This window comes from Dreissena polymorpha, chromosome 16, assembly GCF_020536995.1.
Source record: "Dreissena polymorpha isolate Duluth1 chromosome 16, UMN_Dpol_1.0, whole genome shotgun sequence".
NCBI classification, from domain to species: domain Eukaryota; kingdom Metazoa; phylum Mollusca; class Bivalvia; order Myida; family Dreissenidae; genus Dreissena; species Dreissena polymorpha.
The window spans coordinates 39,228,858-39,253,315 of record NC_068370.1 but is presented as its reverse complement, the minus strand read 5'-3'; the positions used below and the strand labels follow the sequence as shown (position 1 = coordinate 39,253,315).

The 24,458-nt window shown below is 34.1% G+C and overlaps 1 protein-coding gene across 2 annotated transcripts; it reads left to right on the top strand.

The window, feature by feature from the left end:
* The first annotated feature begins 607 nt into the window (after window positions 1-607).
* Window positions 608-23,481, top strand: LOC127862620 (STING ER exit protein-like). 2 transcript variants are annotated; one of them, XM_052401824.1, is made up of 7 exons: window positions 608-784; window positions 9,842-9,956; window positions 12,402-12,443; window positions 13,242-13,365; window positions 17,538-17,627; window positions 20,797-20,889; window positions 21,804-23,481. In XM_052401824.1, the coding sequence occupies exons 1-7, from the start codon at window positions 664-666 to the stop codon at window positions 21,855-21,857; spliced, it is 639 nt and encodes a 212-aa protein (XP_052257784.1). In that variant the 5' UTR covers window positions 608-663; the 3' UTR covers window positions 21,858-23,481. The 2 variants fall into 2 exon arrangements, with proteins under 2 accessions (XP_052257784.1, XP_052257785.1); XM_052401825.1 differs by lacking the exon at window positions 608-784 and adding an exon at window positions 6,355-6,485.
* The last annotated feature ends 977 nt before the right edge of the window (window positions 23,482-24,458 follow it).

Genomic DNA, 24,458 nt, shown 5'->3' with positions numbered 1-24,458 from the left:
TTCCAATGCCTTAGGGTTCTGGGGAAAAAGGAGTTTAGGTGGAACTGTGTACGGGAATGAGGGATCAGGAAGTTCAAGTTACGGGTAGGGGTGAGGTGCTCATGGTCAACGTAAACATGTTTATACTGAATTTTATAGAGTAAGATGATGGAGGTTTGGAGTCTGCGGCTTTCTAGAGCTGGTCAGCCAAGATCATTTAAAATATGGATAACGCTACTTTGGAAGTTATAGTTATTACAAACTAGATATTAGCCGCAGCTCTTTGGACACTTTTGATGTTTCTCTGTATGAATCTTAGAGAGTTCTTTGCCTTTGAGCTTATCTTATTAATGTGATGGGTCCAGTTTAAATCTTTTGAGATAGTTACTCCAAGGTACTTAGCAGTTTCAGCAGATTTTAGGGTTTTATAATGTAGGGTATATTCGAAAATGGTGGGGTTCTTTTTACGTTTTCAAGTTGAAGCCAAGATCTATAAATACATATAATGTTTCTTGATTGATCTTTAAAAAAAATACAGAAAAATAATGGTTGGTATGAGTAGATTGTAACCTAAAGATCTGTGTGTATATAACGATAAAATATCGATACCGTAATTTGCTTCGTTGGGTTTATTACAAATAATGCAATACAATTTCGCGATTAAGAAGAAAAAGCTCCAATAGAATGCCAAAAGTTGTATCTAAGTCATTGGTTTGTACAGACACCAAAGATGAGGAGGAATATCAAGGAGAGAAGCCACTGAATGTGTATTACTGTATATGTGGCCAAATGTGTCTTATCCTAGGTAAGAATAATTACTCAAAAGGAAAGTCTTGCAGTTTATCTTTATCATGGACGAACCATCTTTCGACGTTTCGAACCTCTTATTTTTTGACACGTCAATTTGACTCAAATAATATGATAATAGACCAATTCACGCGTGACGTCACGCGCACCTGCGTGTCTTTATCCGTGCTACTCTGGTAGGCAAAAGAAAGACACGATCAAAGGGGAGATATCGAGCACGATATTTATTGTCACGCTCTACATCTATATTAAATACATTATTTAATATATTTTGATATGTATACGATCATTTTTAGATTTTAGATTTAAACATCCCAAAAGTTGTTGTACTGTACTCAAACAAATAAGAATAAAAACAAACAATAAATAGATCGATTCCATGCACACAGCATATATTAACCTACCACTATGATAATCCATAATCCATCTGTTATTAAGTATGTACAATTGCTGCAACTAAAGAACAGGGTCTGAACTAATAACACTTTGTTTATGTGTTAAGGAATCTTTGAGTATCAGATCAAATTTGTTAAATCGTATAACGTAATTTACCCATTGTTCATCTTATGTACCCCAATATACATTTGATTTATTCATACTCGTGTTTGTTGAAATATGTTTTCTGGCGCGTATCAATATCAACCACATGACTGTGATGTTGACGAGGTACATTGTGCAAGTCAACTAAAAAAAGTCTTCCAAAACATTGAACTAAATTGTACAATTATATCATTCTGTAATCTGACCATAGCTGATTACATCAATGCACACATTATAAACTCGGTAGTATTATTGGCAAAATATTTATTTTTAAATGCAAACAGGCAAACGGGAAAAAAACAACACCATAAATAGATTTTCTTGTGTCCTTTTAATAATATAATTTAACAAAAGGAATTAATCGCGACTTTACAAAATAAATTACATATATTGTATATTCGTTGTGCGCTTTTTATGCTCAATGGGTACTACTACCCTAAAAAAAATGTAAATATACTTTGTGGCATAGTTTCACCTACCTTAAAGCAACATATATGTATTTTTATTGTTATATACAAAACATATTATGTTGACGATGGGAGTAAAAAGGAAATTACTAAAAAAAGTATTGTCTGTCTGTCTAGGAAAACTAACACTTTGACACATTAATTTAATTTAATTGGTTTGATTTGATTGTTTGCATCAATCTTAAAATCGTGTTAGCCTTTGTATTCCGGTGTTTAATTGCCCCCTTTGTTCGGCACAAGCCGATTATCTCGTTTTAATCAGATATTGTCCCTACTTAACTAACAGCAAAGTGTCATAAACTACAGCAGGGACCTATACAAACAATAGGTCCCTGACCACAGGTGGTATATGAAAGTCTGGTCATAACACAATTGATGGTACCACCATGTCTTCTCTTTCTAGTAGTATTGAGCAGTTATTTGGGGTTGAGTAATATACCGCCAAAGTTCAACTGTTCAATTAGATATGCTACATATCGTAAAAAAATAAAAAATAATAATTTGTCCAGTATATATTAACAGAAAATGTACGCTTTGAAGATACTAGCCTGTTTGCTGGTAATTTATAACAAAACGTATTTAATAAATGGTAAATGTACATATAATCATTAAACGTATTTAGCGGTACCGGTTAATGAAAACTACGTCATTCCGTTTGAAGATTGAATGTTACGGCCATGCACAAACGACATCATGAAAACAAGAAATTACGTATGACTACCGGGGTAAATAATATTTACGAAAAATAAAAAACAATGTAGATATATATTATAAAATGTAAGATATTTGTCACTCATATACACGTGTAAAGGAATTTCAATATACATGAATTCACAGGTTAATTTGCATCATGTGAAGTTGTGTTTTTCAGTTGTATATTACGATTCATCTATAGTGTTATTCACCTTAAAAACAAATCATCCAATTTAAAAGAAAATGATCATAACATTTAAATACTGTCATGCACTTCGCTTTTAATAGGGCTTTGTTGTAACGGTATGTCAGATTTTAATGCACCCCTTTTCTTTCACTCATTTTTTTTACCACACTTTCATACTCATACAATTGATAATTATAATTATATAATGGGATGCTTTATTATTTTTTGTAATTTTTGAAGTCCTTCTGCAAGAAATACAACGGCTAATGCATAGCTTTGTTTTGTGAAATTGTCGGTGTTAAGTCTTCAGACCACCTTTACCTTGATGCTAATGACTAACGAGTATATATTTTTTTATAGATAAGAATACATGTATTAATTAAACAATATTGACATTAAAAATGCAATATATTTAATAGTATTTAGGTGTTATGATGTTGTTGTTAATGTTTTCGATATATTGACTAAACACGTGCCGTTATCTATATGACATAGTGTTTATCGTAACTGTACCCAGTGCTTTTGCCTACCAGCGCATCGCGCATGCGCGAAAATTCGGAATCAAAACAATAACAATGAATTGGTCTATAGGTGCTACCTAATTTACGGGCAAAAGCTTATTTGATGTTTGATAAAAAATAACACGGGTAATATATGTATGCACATTATCATGCAACAAAACATTCAATTTCTTTACAAAACAATATGTAATTTAGCAAAGAAATAAAATATAATTTGTTTAAATCTTAAACAAGTTTATGAAGCTATGCTTTTTGTATAGTAACCCCTTGTACTACTGTTTTCAAACTCTTAAACATGTATTTCATTTTTTGTTTCCATTTTTCAAAACAATGTTAGAATTAAAAAAAAAATTCTCACGAAACTGTGTTTTATTGATGTTTTCCATATGCAGGGATGCCATTTATGTTTTAGGGTGAGATTATTTCTAAAACGAACTTAACTTAAGCATAAAAAAAGAAAGGTGCCATACTTCATTATTTTGGTCCCATGTCTAAATCATCGACATCGTAAATGTATCCCCTGCATATGTAAATGAAAAACTTTTTGTACTTAATAAATGTTAATAAATATATAAATGCAACAATGCTTGCGGGAGTGTTTGCGTCTATCTTGAAAGAAGTGCATAGACCTCATTCACTGCGCAAAATTACACAGACCAGAAATATCACCTTTGGCTTTGGACACAATACTCTTTGCATATCTTCCGCACTGTGAGAGCTTATGTCATGAAATGTGGTAAACGTATTGTATTTTTCTGAATCCTCAGGAATTAACAGTTGGTAAAAACTATCGCTTATGGCATACACAGATTGAACATTACTAGGTTGGTGCTAAGGAGAAAATACGAGTAGAAAAAATTTAGGTTTATGATGAAGACCCACATCATAAGCTTAACGCTAAATATATGAGTGTACCTGTCACTTTATGTGTGAGACAAAAAATAAACAACAACATACTTATTATCACGAATTTACTGTTATCAACAAGAATTGTTTTACCAGTAAATAATTTACCAAACCATATTTAAATAAAATATGATCAAATATTTTTCACCTGAATTTAATTACATTATTTTGTTTATTTTCATTTCATTTAATTCATTTTCATGTTTTGAAAGTAAAGATATTCAGTCATTATGGAATGTGGCATTAAACATATAGACAGCAGCTGCGTATTGCATGTGAATGAGGCAGTTTCCACATGAATATGATTATTAAATAACAACCCGATTATTAAACTGCATGTACATCCCAATTGATTAAAGTCAAGTTTTTGTATATTCAAGCTCATAAACAAAATAACACATTCAGTATGTTCATTTATACCCCTATCTTCTCGCCCTTGTTTCTGTGCACTCAACACATGTAGTATTAGACACACTGTTATGAGTTTGCATATATTCGGTAAGTTCCTACCACGCGTTTGTTAGTTAAAAAAGACGCTCAGTCATGGCACTAAATGTCAATGAGTTGACTTCATCAAAGATGTAGAACCAAAAAAAATACTCCACTCATCCAGTATGCCTTCTATGAAGAAATAATAACAAGCAGTCATCAAATAAAATGAATACCGTATCCTACACTTCGCTTCTTATATGGTCTTCAAAAGTAAGTAATCAGTGGTAATCAGAGACAGTTGACAAGACTAAACTTCTGCTTTTCGCTTATTTGCAATTTTTTCAAAGTTTCAGCATAATGTGCAAAATAATAATGGTAATACACAACATGGTCTCAGGTGTGTCAAATGAATTTTTAGGCAAGGATTATTAATTATAGGTATAAGTTCAAGTGTACAGCACACTCTTTTGTATTTAAAATATTGCAAAGTGTGCTACTGGCACTGCATTATGCACATTTATATTTAAGCAAAAATTAACATTCATTTATATAATAAACAAGAAATCTGATACTTAAAAACAACTTAGTAGATATTGTTTAATGTACAATGTATTACTCAAAGTCATCATCACACAATGAGACAACACAATGGTCTCTAAACAGAGTGTGCTTTTTAATTGTGGCATACATTTTATGAATTAATACTAGTAATAGAAATACAGAAAAAAAAACGTCTAGAGCTGCCTGGGAACTATCATTTTTAAAATCAACAACTCATTTGACATGCCTGATTGCAAATTGTTAATTTCACTATTCTTTCACATTGTTTTCACACCTGATATTTGTTATGCTGTATATTCTTTTTGCTTACAGACATACAGAGTCTCGTCACAATAATTGCAGTTTCTTTACAGTCCACTAACGCTGAACATTACAGAGTCACAATTGCTAATGTTTCAGTCCCGGTCAAGCTTTTTAGGTCCAGAATTGCTTGGTTGTTGAGTACAAAGCTCAGCAGAGCAGAATGTTGTTGAGCAGAATGCTGCATGGAATGTGTGAAGTCCAGCATTTGACAGAGCAGCTTCTCAAAGAAAATCAAAAAGAATCCATAAAATATCCATATGAATTAGTCTATTTCCAATGTGTATGTAAGCACAGTTTGATTTTTTTTACAGTTTGAAACAGTTTGGTACGAAAATGATCGAGTATGAGTCGGAGATACAATATTGTTTACAATCACAATGTAACTTAATACATCACAAAAGAAAGGGTCTTGAGAATAATCACGTAGAATATACTCAAGAAATAACTCCAAAACTTAATAAAATGATAACTTTTATGTTCCATTAGTTTGACTGAATAATAATGACCTTAAATTTAAAATCGGCGAAATTTTGTATGTGCGGAAAACAGTTCCCATGCTATCAAAGGTAGTCTATAGCAATATTACATGTATATAGATTGATGTTTTATGTAACCAAACGCAATATTTTAATTTAATAATGACTTACCAATTGAGTGCATTCCATAAATTTATTAAATTTCAACAATGTAAACATCCACCAGAGTATGTCAGTTTCAATTTTTACTTCTTAATGATGTATCGACGAAAGCAGTGACGTCACACAGACATGTATAATTGTCGACGAAAGAAACACGGCCGTTCATGTTGTGAACAAATTTAACTTTTAAACAATTGTTTATTTATGTAAAGGGATAATATTAACTATAGAATATTGGGTTCATTGAAGAAGTTAATTCGAAACTAATCTTATTCGGTATTGTAAACCGGAAGTACGCAAATAATTTAGACGGGTTATCTTTTTTAAGATTTTGTTAACAACATCTAGAGCAATTTTCAATTTGGAATGCATTAAGGGAAACAGGAAGTTTCACACAGGGAGGCAAACAGACGTATTTTGATCGTAGAAAATCATAATACAATAACATAGAGTACGATTCGCTACTTAATAATTACTGCCATGCCGTATTATTTCATGAGGAATGCATCTACGTGTCATATAGCGTTTGTCGAAGTGCCTATGTGCTCCAGCGCTCTATGATTTTCCATCGCGAAAATAGGTGACGGCAGAAATTATTTGACTTGTATCCCTATAAGGTTATGTCTCTTTGTATTTCAGAAAAGTGATACAAATAAACGGTCAACGCCCGCTTCGCAGGCTTTTGCCCGTATAATAATGAAAATAGTGAAACATACTAATAAGTACTCTATTTGATAAATAAATTGTTTCTTCATGGCTGGCACCTTAAATTGCTAATTTAATCCTCTTTTGATAACAGATTTTTGCAAGTTTCCAACACGTCAATATCATGTAAAACTATCAATGCCGCCATAACAACAAGTACCTGCTTTCGAACCCTTCAGTGTACAACATAAAAAAATTAATTAGTCACATGTTTTGACCATGGTCACATGACTTATTGCAGCAGCCGAAATGTGTAATTTTGTCAAGCAAAGTTGAGAAAAAAAATTAGACCATGTTTTTATAGTTTTTTGAGAAAAATCCTTCTATATGTAGAAAGCATTAAAAAATACAATGATTTTTAAGTGTTTTATGATAAATCTACTGATTCTCCATGTTTTTGACACATTTTCGCTGCTTTGGCGCTCTGCGCGAGTCATCGTAAACAAATTACTTCTACACAAAAAACAGTGACGTGGTGCGCTCATGCGCATAAAATGTAAACAAATGAAGGGTTAGAAAAGAGGTGAGGTTCGAAAAGAGGTACTTTAAAGATACTTTAATTAAAGTGTACACAGAGGGGGTAATCAGGTGACAAACAAAAAGGCGTCGACCAGTTCACAACATTTATTTTTCGCCGTTTTATACCCTTCTTCTCTTCTTCTTCCACTTCTTTTCCATTCCATTTAACTATGCCTACTCCATTTATTAGTTGCAATAATACAACTCCCTGCTATTGACCCTCCCGATCGCTCGGAGTTGCAACTGACAACCCGATTTTCCATAGAAACTCGCAGCCCAAAATCCGGGCGGCAGATTAATCGGAAAAATTAGCCACATAAACTATTTTCTGGCATAAATAAACACAAATAGATCGTAAATATAGCCATAATGCCCAAATTAAAACAATTTACATGATATGTTATGCTCTCATAATATTGATATTAATCCAAAGTTTCAAAAACTTCAATGGTTCTTTTAAATGTATATGTTTTTGTAATGGACAAAGCCGAGTATTTCGAGTCATTCCGAATTTGAAAAAACGCTATAGACTATCTCCTCGTTATATACCGACAATCTCCAGAACATCGGCTTTCAGTTTGATTTTGTATAAAGTTTTGTTTTGAGTTTTTCTGCACAATTCACTCGCAAATTGATATCGGTAATAACAGGTATTGTGTTTGTTAAAATGTATAAGGTTGATTGATTTTGATTTTATAGACATATGTGAGACATATTTCAGGCTTCCTGAAAAGTCCCAAAAAGTGCCTGTCAACTGGACAGGCTGATGGAAAAGTTAGCCTGTCCGGACAAAAATTCACCTGACCGAACAGCGTGAGTTTATAACTGAAGAATAAATATATATATCATCATATTTATTGCAATGTAAAGCCTGTGTATAAGTACACTCGATAAAGTAAAACAAAACACTTGCGTGTTCAAGTGATTACAGTGTATGATGGACAACAGCTTTAAAGCGAGTATATACGATTTTTAAATGTAATTAATTATAATAAATTGATAAAATATGTTACAATAACACAAAATACGCAAGAAAAACTATACATTAAATACCAATTTCATAAAATGCAGCAAAGACAAATTAGCGCCCCGACTCGATTGGGACGAACATATTTTCCTACAATAACCGATTCGTCCTTTTATTAGGACCAGAGTTAGTGTTCGTGTGTCGTATGAATAAATATCGTTGCAGAAATTTAAAATGAACAGTTAAACTAAGTTTAGATTCCAATTGTACATGAATGATATACATGCTGGCGAATTCGACTGTACAGCCGTTTTCTATTTCAGAATTAAATATTTGGCTTATTTCGCATTTTTCAACACATGTTCAACTGAACTTTTATTTTATATTGAAAGATATATATAATAAGTTTTTTACACATCTTATATAAATTCATTTATATTTGACAAAACCGTATATACTCGTTTTAAATTCTAGTCAGACTCAAAACAAAATAACATGACACGATTGGTGTTGCCAATGAAGAACTTAAGCGACAACAAACGTTTTTCATTTGTAGTTTTTTGTTACAATCATTGTAATTGGAAAGATGGTTATATGTTGGACCATTGAAATTGACGTTTTTGAAATAACAATATTTCAAAGGGAGAGCACTCTTAAGAATCAGTGACGCGTTAGTGTTCTTTATGACAAAAAGGCTTGAAATTCACGAAACAAGTGATTCTAATGGGGTGTTTTTGTTCTTTTGGCAAGTATTAGACTTTTCAGTATTTAGTCATAATTTGTTTGGCCTGTCACAAGGACCGGCGATATTAGAAACTTCGCCCGACTGTTAAGAATTTTGCGGGACAAGACCGGCGGGCCGGCCTTTTCAGGAAGCCTGCATAATTTTTTGACATTAAAAAATGGGTTAACAAGAAGAAGTTTAAGCTGTACGTATGTACTCATAAAAGCTCAGTGCATTCAAGAAGAACTACTCCATTTATCTGCGTCTTTATAATATTCAGCTGTTATTGCAAGCTCAGTCTGATAATGATAAAGGTTTTGACAATGGTAAAGCTTATTTATTGGTGTCTCCAGAAGCATTACTGTTTTGGAGCAACAAATTATGATCAATTATAACAAGGCCCTTAAATGGGGCCAATCATAGCACAGGCCAATTAAGGACTCACATGCATTAAGACTAGTTTTCCCAGAACACGGCTGAAAGATTCTTGCTAGGCCACTGGTTCCCATCTTCGTTAAGTATGTGCCCTGTTCACATCTTGTTGAAAGGTGTTTAACAAAGAATTACCAATTTGTGTGTAAAATGTGTACCAATCAGCGAAAAAAAACACACACACAAGGTCACTTTGCCAAATTGAAGAAAATCCTATCAACACTCTATAGAAGACACATTTTTTTGCTAAAATAATATGAAATCTATCAGAACGTATGTTAAAATATGTCTTGGCAGAGTTAGAATTATTTCAGTTGTTGAAAAGCATGGATGCTTAAGAGGAAGGGTTGTTTCCACAGCTGTGGTAGACTTTCTCTATGAGTTTAGCTTCAGTCCCCATTGCTGGATAATAAGTTATACAACGTGTTTGCTGAAGTTTCTTTAACAAATCCTGCTGTAGATTGTCCCATGGAGAAACTTCCACTCAGACCAAGGGATGGTTCCAGAGTGATCGACAGCAGTAAACATGCTTACAAGCTCACATGTGATCCAGATGAAATAGTCTACTTGCAGAGGTAAACAATGATGAAAGTGACCAGTACAGTGTGCAATGATTTGATGCAAATATGTTTCATATATTTTTCATAAGCTTGGTTTAACTAAGCCCCCTGGGCAACCTTTCCATAAATTATGAAATGTTTGCTATATATTTTAGGATGTGTTATAAGTGTTTTCATTGTTATATGTACTACACCATTCAGATTCTTAAGTTTTGATAATTTCCATGCTTGTTTAAAAGCTGCTTTCTTGTTTTAACATATTATCCAGTCCATGAATCAGACATAGGAGAAATTGATGTTCAGAAATAATGTTGTGAAATAAAAGATCAATATACATTAAAATTTAAAACAGTAGTACATATATCAGGGTGCCGGATCATGTGACTTTGTGGGGTTCCCAATAAAACTTAATGGATTTAAACACATCGAGAAGTGGTGCTTTATTTCAACACAACGAGAAGTGGTGCTTTATTTAAAAAAACTGTTTAAAACAATTTTTCTTAAGCATTTGAACTTGTGCACAAAATACAGCTTTTTATGCTGCTTATGGCAATTTAAAATACATCAGAATTACTTTATTTAATAAGCCTGTGTTCCTGGCCAAATATTTCATCAATACTCAGGTATACTGCATTCATGTATACAGTTATGCAGCACGCAATGTGAAATTTTCACACCGATTTCAGACGTATTCAAGGATTTATTCTTTAATCTTAACTTAAATATTTAATAAGATATCGACACAAACTACAAGAAAAACTGTCTTTTATGCACAAAAATGTTTGCAAAAGTATTTCAATAACTTGAGATATATGCAAAAATAAAGTTTGTGATGGTGTGATTACATTCTTTCCAGCCCATGTGTAAACCATTGAAAACCTTTTGATCCCGCACCCTGGTATAATATATGTCGGTTGCTTTGAGCTTTGGAAATGGAACATTTTATACAGGGAAATAAAATCTAATAAATCATTAAATGAGTTATCATATTGTAGTATTAATGTCAAAATTAACTTTGTCCTTTTGATAAATATATACTATTTTTAGCTCGACTATTATATATGAAATATATATAGTGGAGCTATCCTACTCACCCCGGCGTCAGAGTTTCCGTTGCCGTGCAAATGTTAAAGTTTTCGTACTACCCCAATTATTTTCCCTTGTCCCTTGACATATTGCTTTCATATTTTGCATACTTGTTTACCAACATGACCCCAACCTATAAACAAGAGCAGACAACTCTATCAAGCATTTTTTCATAATTATGGCCCCTTTTCCACTCAGAATATGCAGCAAATGTTAAAGTTTGCGTTCTACCCCGAATATTTTCAATGTCCCTTGACATATTGCTTTCATATTTTGCATACTTGTTTACCATCATGACCCCAACCTATAAACAAGAGCAGACAACTGTATCAAGCATTTTGACAGAATTATTGCCCCATTTATACTGAGAATACGCATATTATTTATAAATCTATGTTAAAGTTTGTGTACTTCCCCAAATATTTCCTGTGTCCCTTGACATATTGCTTTCATATTTTGCATACTTGTTTACCAACATGACCCCAACCAATAAACAAGAGCAGACAACTGTATCAAGCATTTTGACAGAATTATGGCCCCTTTTATACTTAGAATATGCATATTATTGATAAATCTATGTTAAAGTTTGACAAAACAACACTTACCTTACATACCACAATGCACTCCACCCAAACCATCCCCCACGCCCCCCCCCCACCCCCCCCCCCCCAATTTTTTTTATTTTTTCTTATTTCTGAAAGATCATCTATTTAATGATCACACACCCACATTATACCCCCCCCCCCTCTCCCCCCACCCCCCACCCCCTCAAAAAATTTGTTTTTCTTAATTTTTAAAGATCATCTATTAAATTATCACACACCCACATTATACCCCCCACCTCATCTCCATGATGGCTTACGTTATACTGTCAAGCACTCGAATAGTCAAGCATGCTGTCCTCTGACAGCTCTTGTTATGCCCCCGGTAGGGTGGCATATAGCATTTAAACTGTCTGTCAGTCCGTCCGAATACTTTAACATTTGCCATAACTTTTGCAATATTGAAGATAGCAACTTGATATTTGGCATGCATGTGTATCTCATGGAGCTGTACATTGTGAGTGGTGAAAGGTCAAGGTCATCCTTCAAGTTCAAAGGTCGAAAGAACAAATCCAAGGGAAGTAACAAGCTTTAAAGGGAGATAATTTATATTTATCATTTGGCAGGTACAGATCATTTTTACAAGGGAAGTAATATTTTTAAAGGGATATAATAAAATAAAATAAAAATCAAAGTGGCTTGTTGTTTTATAATATACAAACTGTTATTGAAAGATTTTCTTAAAAAAGCATGACAAAATGTTGTTCACAGTCAATAAAATGCCTTTAAATAAATCTTGTAAATTTTGATCTACACTCGTTTGCTTTTCCAGACCAAATGGCATTGAAAAGCAGTACAGGCAAAAGTGCAAAAGGTGAGTATGTTACTTCTTTTACTTACTGGAAAGTAACAATTACTTGAAAGTGCCGGAATGAAGTTTTTACATTACCTCTAATGGTCTTAGAAGCTTTACAATAAGAAATCTTAAGTCATTACCAGTCTTTTTGTTCCTTTAGCAAATGCTAAAAAATCTATTGTCATCCTAATTTTGTCACATGTTAAATAGAAAAGTTTTGTTTCAAGCCTTCAATATGTAGATTGGTTTTTGATTCTGGTCTCCTTCTGGGACTTTTTTCTTATCATTTTTGGAATATGACCTTTGCCTATGAAATTTTGCAGTTTATCGTCAATTTACTCTTGATTGTAGGAAAAACATAGTTTTATGTATAAATTTTAATTTATTGTTGATAAAAGTTTACATAAATCAGTTAATTCCAAACATTAACATATCAGTAAAATGGATATTAGAAGTGCAACACTCTTCATTTCTAGACTAATCATTTCTATTACTAAATATCAAAAAGTAAAACAATGAATTGTGAATTAAATGGATTTTGGGGAAAAGATTCCTTTTGCGATTTGGAATATCAAAATAGCCAAAAAAGCCCAGGGCATGTAAATAGAGATGGTTAATGCCAAGTTTTTTTTAAAATTAAAGCAGTAATTGATTTTTGCAATTTAAAGAATATTCTTTGTTCGGAGACCTAACTCTAAGAACTTTGTTGGTAAATACAAGCCGTGCCTTTTCCTGTGTGGAAAGATATTTTCCGCAATTTGGAATGTGACCCAATAACAACTATAAAATAAACCCAAAATAGCAGTGCCATTTCAGATGTGGACTGTGGATAGCGTACCATCACCAGGGTCGCAGCACGGTCATGTTTGCCATTGACGGGGCGCTGAAAACAGACGGAGTAAAGAAAGACGTCTACAGCCAGATTGCTCAGCCTAAGAAGGTAAAAATCATGGTTTTGTTCAATGTGAAGCATAGAATTCATCCCAAGCTTGCTGCTCTCCACCCAGGAGTATAAATGGGTATCTGTCATTGAAATAAGCCAAATGTGCTGTAGCCGCGTTCTGCGCCAAATGTAAACAGTACACTCATATCCCAGTGGTCAGTGTAAACAGTACAATCATATCCCAGTGGTCAGTGTAAACAGTTCACTCATATCCCAGTGGTCAGTGTAAACAGTTGACTCATATCCCAGTGGTCAGTGCATACAGTTCACTCATATCCCAGTGGTCAGTGTAAACAGTTCACTCATATCCCAGTGGTCAGTTAAAACGGTTCACTCATATCCCAGTGATCAATGTAAACAGTTCACTCATATCCCAGTGGTCAGTGTAAACAGTTCACTCATATCTCAGTGATCAATGTAAACAGTTCACTCATATCCCAGTGGTCAGTATAAATAGTACTCTCATATCCCAGTGGTCAGTGTAAACAGTAGACTCATATCCCAGTGGGTGGTGTAAACAGTTCACTCATAGCCCAGTTGTCAGTGTAAACAGTTCACTCAAATCCCAGTGGTCAGTGTAAACAGTTCACTTATATCCCAGTGGTCAGTGTAAACAGACCACTCATATCCCAGTGGTCAGTGTAAATAGTTCACTCATATCCCAGTGGTCAGTGTAAACAGACCACTCATATCCCAGTGGTCAGTGTAAACAGTGCACTCATATCCCTTTTGTCAGTGTAAACAGTTCACTCATATCCCAGTGGTCAGTGTAAACAGTTCACTCATATTCCTTTGGTCAGTGTAAACAGTTCACTCATATCCCAGTGGTCAGTGTAAACAGTACACTCATATCCCTTTGGTCAGTGTAAACAGTTCACTCATATCCCAGTGGTCAGTGTAAACAGTTCTCTCATATCCCAGTGGTCAGTGTAAGCAGTAGACTCATATCCCAGTGATCAATGTAAACAGTTCACTCATATCCTAGTGGTTAGTATAAATAGTACACTCATATCCCAGTGGTCAGTGTAAACAGTTTACTCATATCCCAGTGGTCAGTGTAAACAGTTCTCTCATATCCCAGTGGTCAGTGTAAGCAGTAGACTCATATCCCAGTGATCAATGTAAACAGTTCACTCATATCCCAGTGGTTGGTGTAAACAGAACAATCATATCCCAGTGGTCAGTATAAATTAGGGATGGCAATGAATACCGATTTTGGTATTCAAATATTCGTTCATCCTTCCGAACGAATATTCAGATATTCGATCAACATATGTTGGAAAAAAAAAATCAACTTTGATTATAACCATACGATACGCATTTACTCAATTTAATTAGAGCAAACAAAAACATTTTCGATTGGATAACGCGATTTACATCAATAAAAATCTTTTGCATAAGTTCTTATTTGTTTTTTACACCAAGTCGGCTTTTCCTTTACTCATTTAACCTTTTATCATTTTAAATGTAATTCAAGTCATTAGATCAAGTGCGGGTCGGTGTTTTAATCGGGACAATTTACACCTATCATAATTTTGACACAAAGTGACTGTCTTTGGTTAATTAAAGTTTCCTAAAGGTAGGCAATTAGCGGGATTTATGACAGGTATACTGTCATCACCATAGCAACGCATCATTGTGCCTACCGAAATAAACACTATAAAACGAGGAACAACTTTTATTAACAATGTTTGAAGCAAATTTCACAAATACAAAGTCTTTGAAATTACTCGATTTTTTTGAATTTTTTCTTCTGAACATTCGATTTAAAAAATAGTATTTGAATATTCGATGCGGGACCGAATATTCGGATATTCAGATATTCGTTGACATCACTAGTATAAATAGTACACTCATATCCCAGTGGTCATTATAAACAGTTCACTCATATCCCAGTGGTCAGTGTAAACAGTTCACTCATATCCCAGCGGTCAGTGTAAACAGTTCAATCATATCCCAGTGGTCAGTGTAAACAGTGGACTCATATCTTAAAAGTTGACACAGCATTTGTATAAATATTGCAAGACATATACATTTCCAGAAAGGAAATTCATTTCTGCGTTGAATAAGACCGAGATCGTGAAAATCGCTGCACAATTAATGAAGATATGACTGTTCAAAGCGATGCACCCCGTTTTTGGCTGAATTTGAGTTGCATACCTTGTTATATATATATATTTGATAGTGAATTTTTTTTTTCAGAAAAGTTAATTTTTCGTTATAATATGATTATTTATCATTCAAAATGATGTTTTCACTAATTAATTATATAGCCACACGCTAACCACCTGTGCTATACACCAATGCATTGACCAAAAACATTACTGTTAAAGTATACATTTTTTCATTCAAGTATCAGTATTCGAAAAACACTGTTAAATCACAAATTACTACATTTAAGTTACGCTTTAATAACAAAGGCACATTACATTAAATGGTTTTGGATGACCATTTTTCAAAGTTGTTCAATTGGTTCTAGTCCACTGCATATGTAGGTCACCTGAGCTAATAATATATTTTTCATGTTTGAAATTTTAGAAAATCTCTTAAACAGAATGGCTCAGAGGTTTACTATTTTGTGTGTAATATCGTCGTGTGGTCTTCTACAAAGATTTTCAAATCATACCCTTGAGGTCAAAACTTACCATGCCCCAGGGGTCACATGATATGTATAGACTTGTATACTAAATGACTTTAAAAATCTTCTCTGATTAATATGTTTGTCACATACAAACAAGTGAGAATGCGATGTACAACGAAGGTGCACAAATCTAGACCAAATTAGTCATAAAACAATCTCTTAATCTCATATACATCTTGTGAAAGTGGCGATACATGAAAATCTGATTAGTGCATTCGTGATGCGATTTGCCTTAAGCAGAATGCAAGCACCTGTTGGATCAAAGCTTGCAGGTGCTTGTGAAAATTTGAAGCAGTGTATAACAATAATAAGAAAAACGAGCATCACAACAACATTGATTTTGAACTAAAGGCACACCGGTACAACTGCACTATAACTGCCGGGGGAAAAAAGCTTTCTCTTCATCAAAATATAAATAATTATTTTCTGTTGACAAATTTCCCCATGTGATGGTCATTAATTTTGTGGATTATTGAATTAAATCGTCCAAAACTCAATAAGGTTTTCACATCTATGTACGGACTGTCATACATACCTAGTGAAAGCTGCAAATTTATTCAAAGGGGTTCTCTCAACATATGCCAACATATGCCAATTGTTTTTAAGAGCTTCTATAGACAAATGAAAATCCCTATATTTATATTATTTTTGTCCCCTACAGGTTTCACCGGAGGGGCTTATGGTTTTCGCTCTGTGTGTCTGTTTGTCTGTCTGTGAGTCTGTCACACTTTTCTGGATCCTGCGATAACTTTAAAAGTTCTTAATATTTTTTCATGAAACTTGAAACATGGATAGATGGCAATATGGACATTATGCACGTCATTTCATTTTGTTCCTACGTCAAAAATTCTGGTTGCTATGGCAACAAATAGACTAGAAATACTGCTGAAAATGGTGGTTTTCTGGATCCTGCGATAACTTTAAAAGTTTTTCATATTTTTTCATGAAACTTGAAATATGAATAGATGGCAATATGGATATTATACACATCATTTCATTTTGTTTCTACGTCAAAAATTGTGGTTGCTATGGCAACAAATAAATAAATTAAAAATTCTGACAATGGTGGAGCCGGTAGGGGACATATATTGCTTGGCAATAGTCTTGTTATATATATATTTATAATATTTTTAGCCCTATATTTTAATTAAGTGTTTTATTGTTGGGGCCTAGTTCTAAAACTTGGCTGCGTGTGTTACAATAAGGCAAACAGTGTGTAAATCAAAGTGAACGATATCTCCACGTAACTATATTATATTCAACACTGTTAAAATGCACATAGTTTAAAATAGCCTCAGCATATGCGTCACAGGGATGACTTATACAAAGATTACACAGTTATACGATTTTTTTTTATTTCGAAGAAGTATTTTGGGCATAATCCAGTTAATGGGGGAAAGTGTCGTCCCTGATTAGCCTTTGCAGACAGCACAGGCTTATCTGGGACGACACTTTATGCACACGCATTAGGCCCTGTTTTCCCAGAGCAAGGCTCATATACATAATTTAATACAACTGTCATCTGCAGGTGACCCTGACAAAGCACACAAAAAACATGGGCAAGTTCAGCTCCGTTACCGTGTCAACCATGGAGGATGAGGAGGAAGAGCTGGAAGCTGTAAGTAACCATAGCGCTATAACCACCAATCATCAGGCCTGTTCCTGGCGTATTTACGGGTCCGTTAGACAGACCCATTCCGAAAGCTAAAAGTGTTTGTTTTTTTAATCCCAAATCGAAGAAACAAATCCTGATTTGAATTATTTTTTTCAAATAAATGTCTAATGATTATTATATCTCAATTTTATTTTAATTACATGTAACTAAGTATATGAGTACAACATTTTTCCTCACCACTTTGGGAATGTTACCAGTAATGGTCGAATTGGAAAAATGAGCGGCGTTCTCATTCATATTTGGAAATTTAAATACTTTGCTGAACACTGTATAAAAGAGTACAAATAATAAGTAAGAAATATCAAAGTGGTGAGTATATTATTATCCCCCGCCAGAGGCGTAGGGATATTGTTTTGGCGTTGTCCGTCCGTCCCTCCGTCCGGCACTTTTGTGTCCGGAGCCATATCTTGGAAGTTCTTTGGTGGATTTCATTTAAACTTGGTATGAGTATATATATGCATAAGAGGATGATGCACGCCAAATGGCATTGTACACCATCTGTTAAAAACAGACTTATGGCCCTTTGTATCTTGAAAAAATGCTTTTTAGTGTCCGGAGCCATATCTTGGAAGTTCTTTGGCGGATTTCATTGAAACTTGGTATGAGTATATATATGCATAAGAGGATGATGCACGCCAAATGGCATTGTACACCATCTGTTAAAAACAGATTTATGGCCCTTTGTATCTTGGAAAAATGCTTTTTACTATAGGCACTTTTGTGTCCGGAGCCATATCTTGGAAGTGCTTTGGCGGATTTCATTTAAACTTGGTATGAGTATATATATGCATAAGAGGATGATGCACGCCAAATGGCATTGTACACCATCTGTTAAAAACAGACTTATGGCCCTTTGTATCTTGAAAAAATGCTTTTTACTATAGGCATTTTTGTGTCCGGAGCCATATCTTGGAAGCGCTTTGGCGGATTTCTTTGAAACTTGGTATGAATATATTCCCGCGCCAGAGGCGGAGGGATATTGTTTTGGCGTTGTCCGTCCGTCCGGCTGTCCGTCCGGCACTTTTGTGTCCGGAGCCATATCTTGGAAGTGCTTTGGCGGATTTCATTTAAACTTGATATGAGTATATATATATATGCATAAGAGGATGATGCACGCCAAATGGCATTGTACACCATCTGTTAAAAACAGACTTATGGCCCTTTGTATCTTGAAAAAATGCTTTTTACTATAGGCACTTTTGTGTCTGGAGCCATAACTTGGAAGCGCTTTGGCATAGCTTAAGAACCTTCCTTTGTCTTAGTTTTGTGTTATTGTCCTCCGTCCGTCCATCTATCATTATGTTCATCCGTCCAATTTGCACCCATCCTCAAACAAAGCATATGTTGCGGGGGATACCTTGGGCCTTTCAGGCCCTCTTGTTTCCTACGAAATCCTATTTCTATTAGCACTTTACAATCAGTTTATAAACCCTTTTAGCGTTGAAACCGAATTTTAAAGGCCTTTGCAAACAGTTTGAATCCTGATCAGATGCCACAGAATGTGGCGTCTGATCAGGATCTAAACTGTTTGCTACTCTGATAGCGGTCTTTGAAAAAAAGTGAAGAAAATGATGATTTTAGAAATTCAGCAGACACCAATTTAGCAGAAGACAAATATCCTAGCATGCAAAGGGTTAAACGAAACAATCTTTCAACTGAAGCCTTGCTTCAGAGTATCAACTGTATAAATCTGGACAATACAGATTCTGTAGGATAAACTGCAGAGTATCAACTGTATAAATCTGGACAATACAGATTCTGTAGGATAAACTGCAGAGTATCAACTGTAAAAAATCTGGACAATACAGATTCTGTAGGATAAACTGCAGAGTATCAACTGTATAAATTTTGACAATACAGATTCTGTAGGATAAACTGCAGAGTATCAACTGTATAAATCTGGACAATACAGATTCTGTAGGATAAACTGCAGAGTATCAACTGTATAAATCTGGACAATACAGATTCTGTAGGATAAACTGCAGAGTATCAACTGTATAAATCTGGACAATACAGATTCTGTAGGATAAACTGCAGAGTATCAACTGTTTAAATCTGGACAATACAGATTCTGAAGGGTAAACTGCCTCCAACTCAACCAGGTTTGCATCAGTAGACTCAACCGTCAATGAAATGTTGCTATATAATCAACATCTGACATCTATGCACTGGACTCAATATTTGATACATAATACCCAACTTTTAAAGTCAAAATTTTATAAATACACGAATGATAATAAGTACCAGTAATTTCTTTGACTGTTTTCATTGTATCCATGATGATCAAACTTTGATAAAAAAAATGTTGGATACAATTCCTTCAAAGTTTAAACAGGAAAAACTTTCAATATTGAGAAAGAAAAAAACCTTCTAAGTTGAGTATTAATTTTGACTTAAGTATGTTGGTGAGACGAGGCCCAAGTACTATCTATTGAGGTCGCCATGGCTTAGTGGATATGGTGTCCGCCTAGCGACCGGTTGGTCATGAGTTTGAAACCGTTTTTGGTGTGTGCGTTCTTTATATCTTCCCAAAAGTCACAAAGTACTGGTTCTACACTGGAAATGGACTCGAGTAGTGTCTCAATAGGCATAAGGCTTTCATTGCAATCCAGCTTAAATAAAGAGGATATTTGTTGGATTTGGTGGAATATCGATTTTAATTCATGGGTGAACAAGCAGAACACCCTAAATCTTCGCAGAAAGTGTTAACAAAATTTCTTAAGTTGTGCCACTCTTAAAAATTAAAATAGATATTCCAACAAATGCGACAAAGTTGCTTTTTATTTTATGCTTACCAATTACAGATTATTTTTTTTATTTTTTCCATTCAGGACATTATAATTCCATGTTGGGCACCCCCCCCCCCCCATTATTTTAAAAGAAAGCTCATCCGTATATTTGTATAAAAAAATCACTGCAGAGAAGTCTCCCTTGTTAAAATTGCTTTAATTGGGGGGTCACAATGGGGAAACCAAAGATATCTAAAAATAGTTCTGGTTAAAACAATAAAAATTATCGTTAATTTTCACTTTTATTTTTGGCTGTTTGAAACTGTGAAATAAAAGGCATACAATAAATAGGTATAAACTCAGTACCGTGTTACTCTTTACAGAAAGAGATAGCTGACTCGTATGCAGCCAACGCAAAGGTGATAGAGAAGCAAATGCTACGGAAGGGAATGAGCAAACGAAAACTTATTGAACAGGTGACATGTTTATCTTATTATGTCTATGGTTTAAATGATACATGAGATGTGTCATACGAAAAAGGGTCCAATGCCATATTAAGTCAGCGTCGCTTAAGACCAGTCAAAGTTTGGCAAGGAACTTTGTTGTTTGCTATAAAGTCACACGTGGTTTCTTGGCATCATTAGCAGACAGGTTAGCTCCTGTTGACTGCGTAGTTTAGCAGGCTGGTCTAAATCTTTGCTGGCTGCCTATGGCATAAGAACCATTTTCGCATGATACCGTTATATATATACTTAATTATTTTTCCCTTTGCTCATTTTAGCTCACTTTAATTTGATTGTTAATTTTACTATTTTGTGTGTGTTTTTATGTGACATCTTACCAAAATATGATTTTTATACTACATGAAACCAACATCATTATTTTGAGTTGGCATGCCTTTTGCTAATTTGTTTGTAAGACTTGCAAAATACACTTATGGTTTATCTAGCGCTTACTCTACATTATCTATATACCAAGCAGCTATCTGTTTATGCAATAATTGTTTTTCGTTTTTATTAGACAGTGTAGCAAATATTGAATTTCAGCTTACAGTGTTTGAGAAGAAACAGTAGACTAAAAACATATGTATCTCAATACGTTTTATCAGTAATTCCATTTATTTCCTTTGTTGCCATGTCCACCTGTATTTAAGGTACAAAGAGATCTTGTGACATTAAGTCTTTAACTTTTACTTGTCATACTTACAATAAAAAGTTGGAAATTGCAGCTTTGTTCCAAAATTAGTATAAAATTAAAAAGAGTCTACAGGTTATATAAGACAGGTGTTTAGGGCCAGACCTTGAGTGGTTACATACATCAACTTTGGCACTGAGGAAGGTTATTAACATATAACACATATTTGCTCAGTATATTTTTGTTCTCTTTCCAGGCTGAACTGGAAGCAAAGAAAATGCGCCCCAAGGGAACATTGATAGACAAGTGAGCATGGTGAAGCAATGGAGACTTGTGAACACCTTGTAGATATCGAGACTTGTGAACACCATGGAGAAATAGAGACTTGTGAACATTTTCGAGCAATGGAGACTTGTGAACATTTTTGATGGAGAAATTCAGACTTGTGAACACCTTGGAGCAATAGAGACTTGTGAATACCTTGGAGTAATACAGACTTGTGAACATCTTTGATTGAGCAATTTAGGCTTGTGAACATTTTGTATGGAGTTATAAAGGCTTGTGAACATTTTTGATGGAGCAGTGAAGGCTTGTGAACATCTTTAATGGAGCAATAGAGACTTATGAACATTTTTATGCCCCAAAAGGAGGGCATATACTGATCGGACTGTCCGTCCGTCCATCTGTCTGTCCGTCACACTTTGTGTTTAGGTTTAGAAAAATGCTCATAACTTCTATGTCGCTTCAGATAGCAATTTCATATTTGGCATGCATGTGTATATGGACAAGGCTTTTCCATACGCACACAAATTTTGACCCCTGTTACCTTGACCTTGAACTTAGGGTCCGCGTTTAGGTTTCGAAATCTGCGTTGAGGTTTTCAAAAAAGCTCATAACTTCTATCAAGCATTCATAGGGGGCATAAGTCATTCTATGGTGACAGCTCTTGTTGATGGAGCAATAAAGGCTTGTGAACATCTTGAAGCAAATGAACCTTGTCATTATTTTCCAGTGAGAAATGGAGACTTGTTAACATCTACCATTGACCAATCAGTAAACACTTGTGTCGTGACTTTTGTAAAGTTATTTAAATAATGGTGAGAGGACATGCATTGGATTTTATCAATTTAAGTTATTTCATGTACCAAATGTTAACAGACTTGACAATGCAGTGCAGAATGTGCATTATACATGGAATATTTTTAACAGTTGCACCGGAATGTGTGCTTACTAATAGACGAAAAAAGCCATCAATAAGAAAGTGTTTGATGATATGAGATGTCAAGGTTGTAGCAAAATTGTATTGCACATGAGCAGTTTCAAGGTAACGTTTATTAACAAAGAAACAGCTTTGGTCAAAACACATGTTAAAGACAAAATTTGTTGATGAGTTATTTTTGTATAGATGTGTGCACAGGAAAAATGATTGGTGTTGCACAGTTTCATCAAAACATTACGTGATAAATTGACATTCTTTATTTGGGTCCATTGAACGTTCCTATGCTGAGCATACCAAAGGATTTCTTGGCATGTGAACAATCCATTCAATGCTTTTTATTATACAAACTTGAAACAAATTATTTAATTGAACAATAATGTGAATTATCTTAAATAGCTTTTGAGAAATTGTTCAAGCCCAAAACAAATCATTTGATACACATTTTGTTTTCATCTATCATAAACTTTCAATTAAGGATTGCTATAAAACCTGGTTTAGTGCATTTAGACAATTTGCTATTAAGAGACAGTTAGGAAAATGGGTACTATATTTGGTTCCTGTGTCATGCATTTAAGAATTTTTGAACTGATTGAAACTTTTTTTTATCAATTTGTATTTAATTGAGTTAATTTATTTAAATATGTAAGGCCTTTTTGTAAATATCTATGAACCTAATACTGTGATATTGAAATGTAAATAAATCTCGAAAAAAATCTGTGTTTCTTCAAATTGAATATGAAATACAATAGGTTAGAAAATGGTGGCCTGAATATGTTCGAATTAGATTTTAATTAAAATTGTGACATTAAAAAGGTGGGAAGAAATCAAATAGTGTGCATACATTTATACTTTATTTACAAAGTGGTTTGAAATTGTTTAATTTTTTTGCATTTATCAGTTAAAAATAATGTGTTTTCAATCATGAAACATAACGGGTAAAGCTATGATGTTGTAATTGGATTGTAATTGGTTCCTCCATCTTGCCCCTCAAGGTATTTCAAAAAGCAAAAATATGGAAAATTAATTAAAATGTTTATATATTTATTTTCAATTACTTAATGGACATTGATAAGGCTATGATTAAAAACCTTCATTACAAGTGTTTAACTCAGATTTATTAAATTATTAGAAAATGTCCACCAGCTGGTGGGCTTTCAATCTCTTTTGAGCAGCACGCTGTACCTTTAAGGATCTTATCATTTTCCCTAATAACAGTAAAAGACCAGAAGTAATTCACTTAGTTTACATGCATAACTTTTGTTGAAATATTTGTGAACCTCAAACAAATCACACAGTGATCATGAAGTCATGAAAATCTGCTCATGACAGTAACATAATATTGTGTTAAACCAAGCGTGTCAGCGTGAAATCACATTAAAATTCATACTGCTGCAATTTAACGTATTTATATTCAAACATTCCAGTTCATTTAAGATTTTGTTTTCCATTCATGCAGAGCATACAATTACATTTGAAATAAGGCTGTATTGAAGGGTATACAGATGAAGAATTTAAAAAGGTAGATAGAAACCTATAACCGTGGCTTGTTTAACTGATAGAGGCAAGGCATTTGTTAAACTTATACATTATTTGAATACATTAATTGCGTATTTCATTACCAGTTTACCCGAGGGGAAAAAAAAGTTTTTTGCTTAACAGGAATGCATTGTAGTAAACACAGTCTGTGATGCA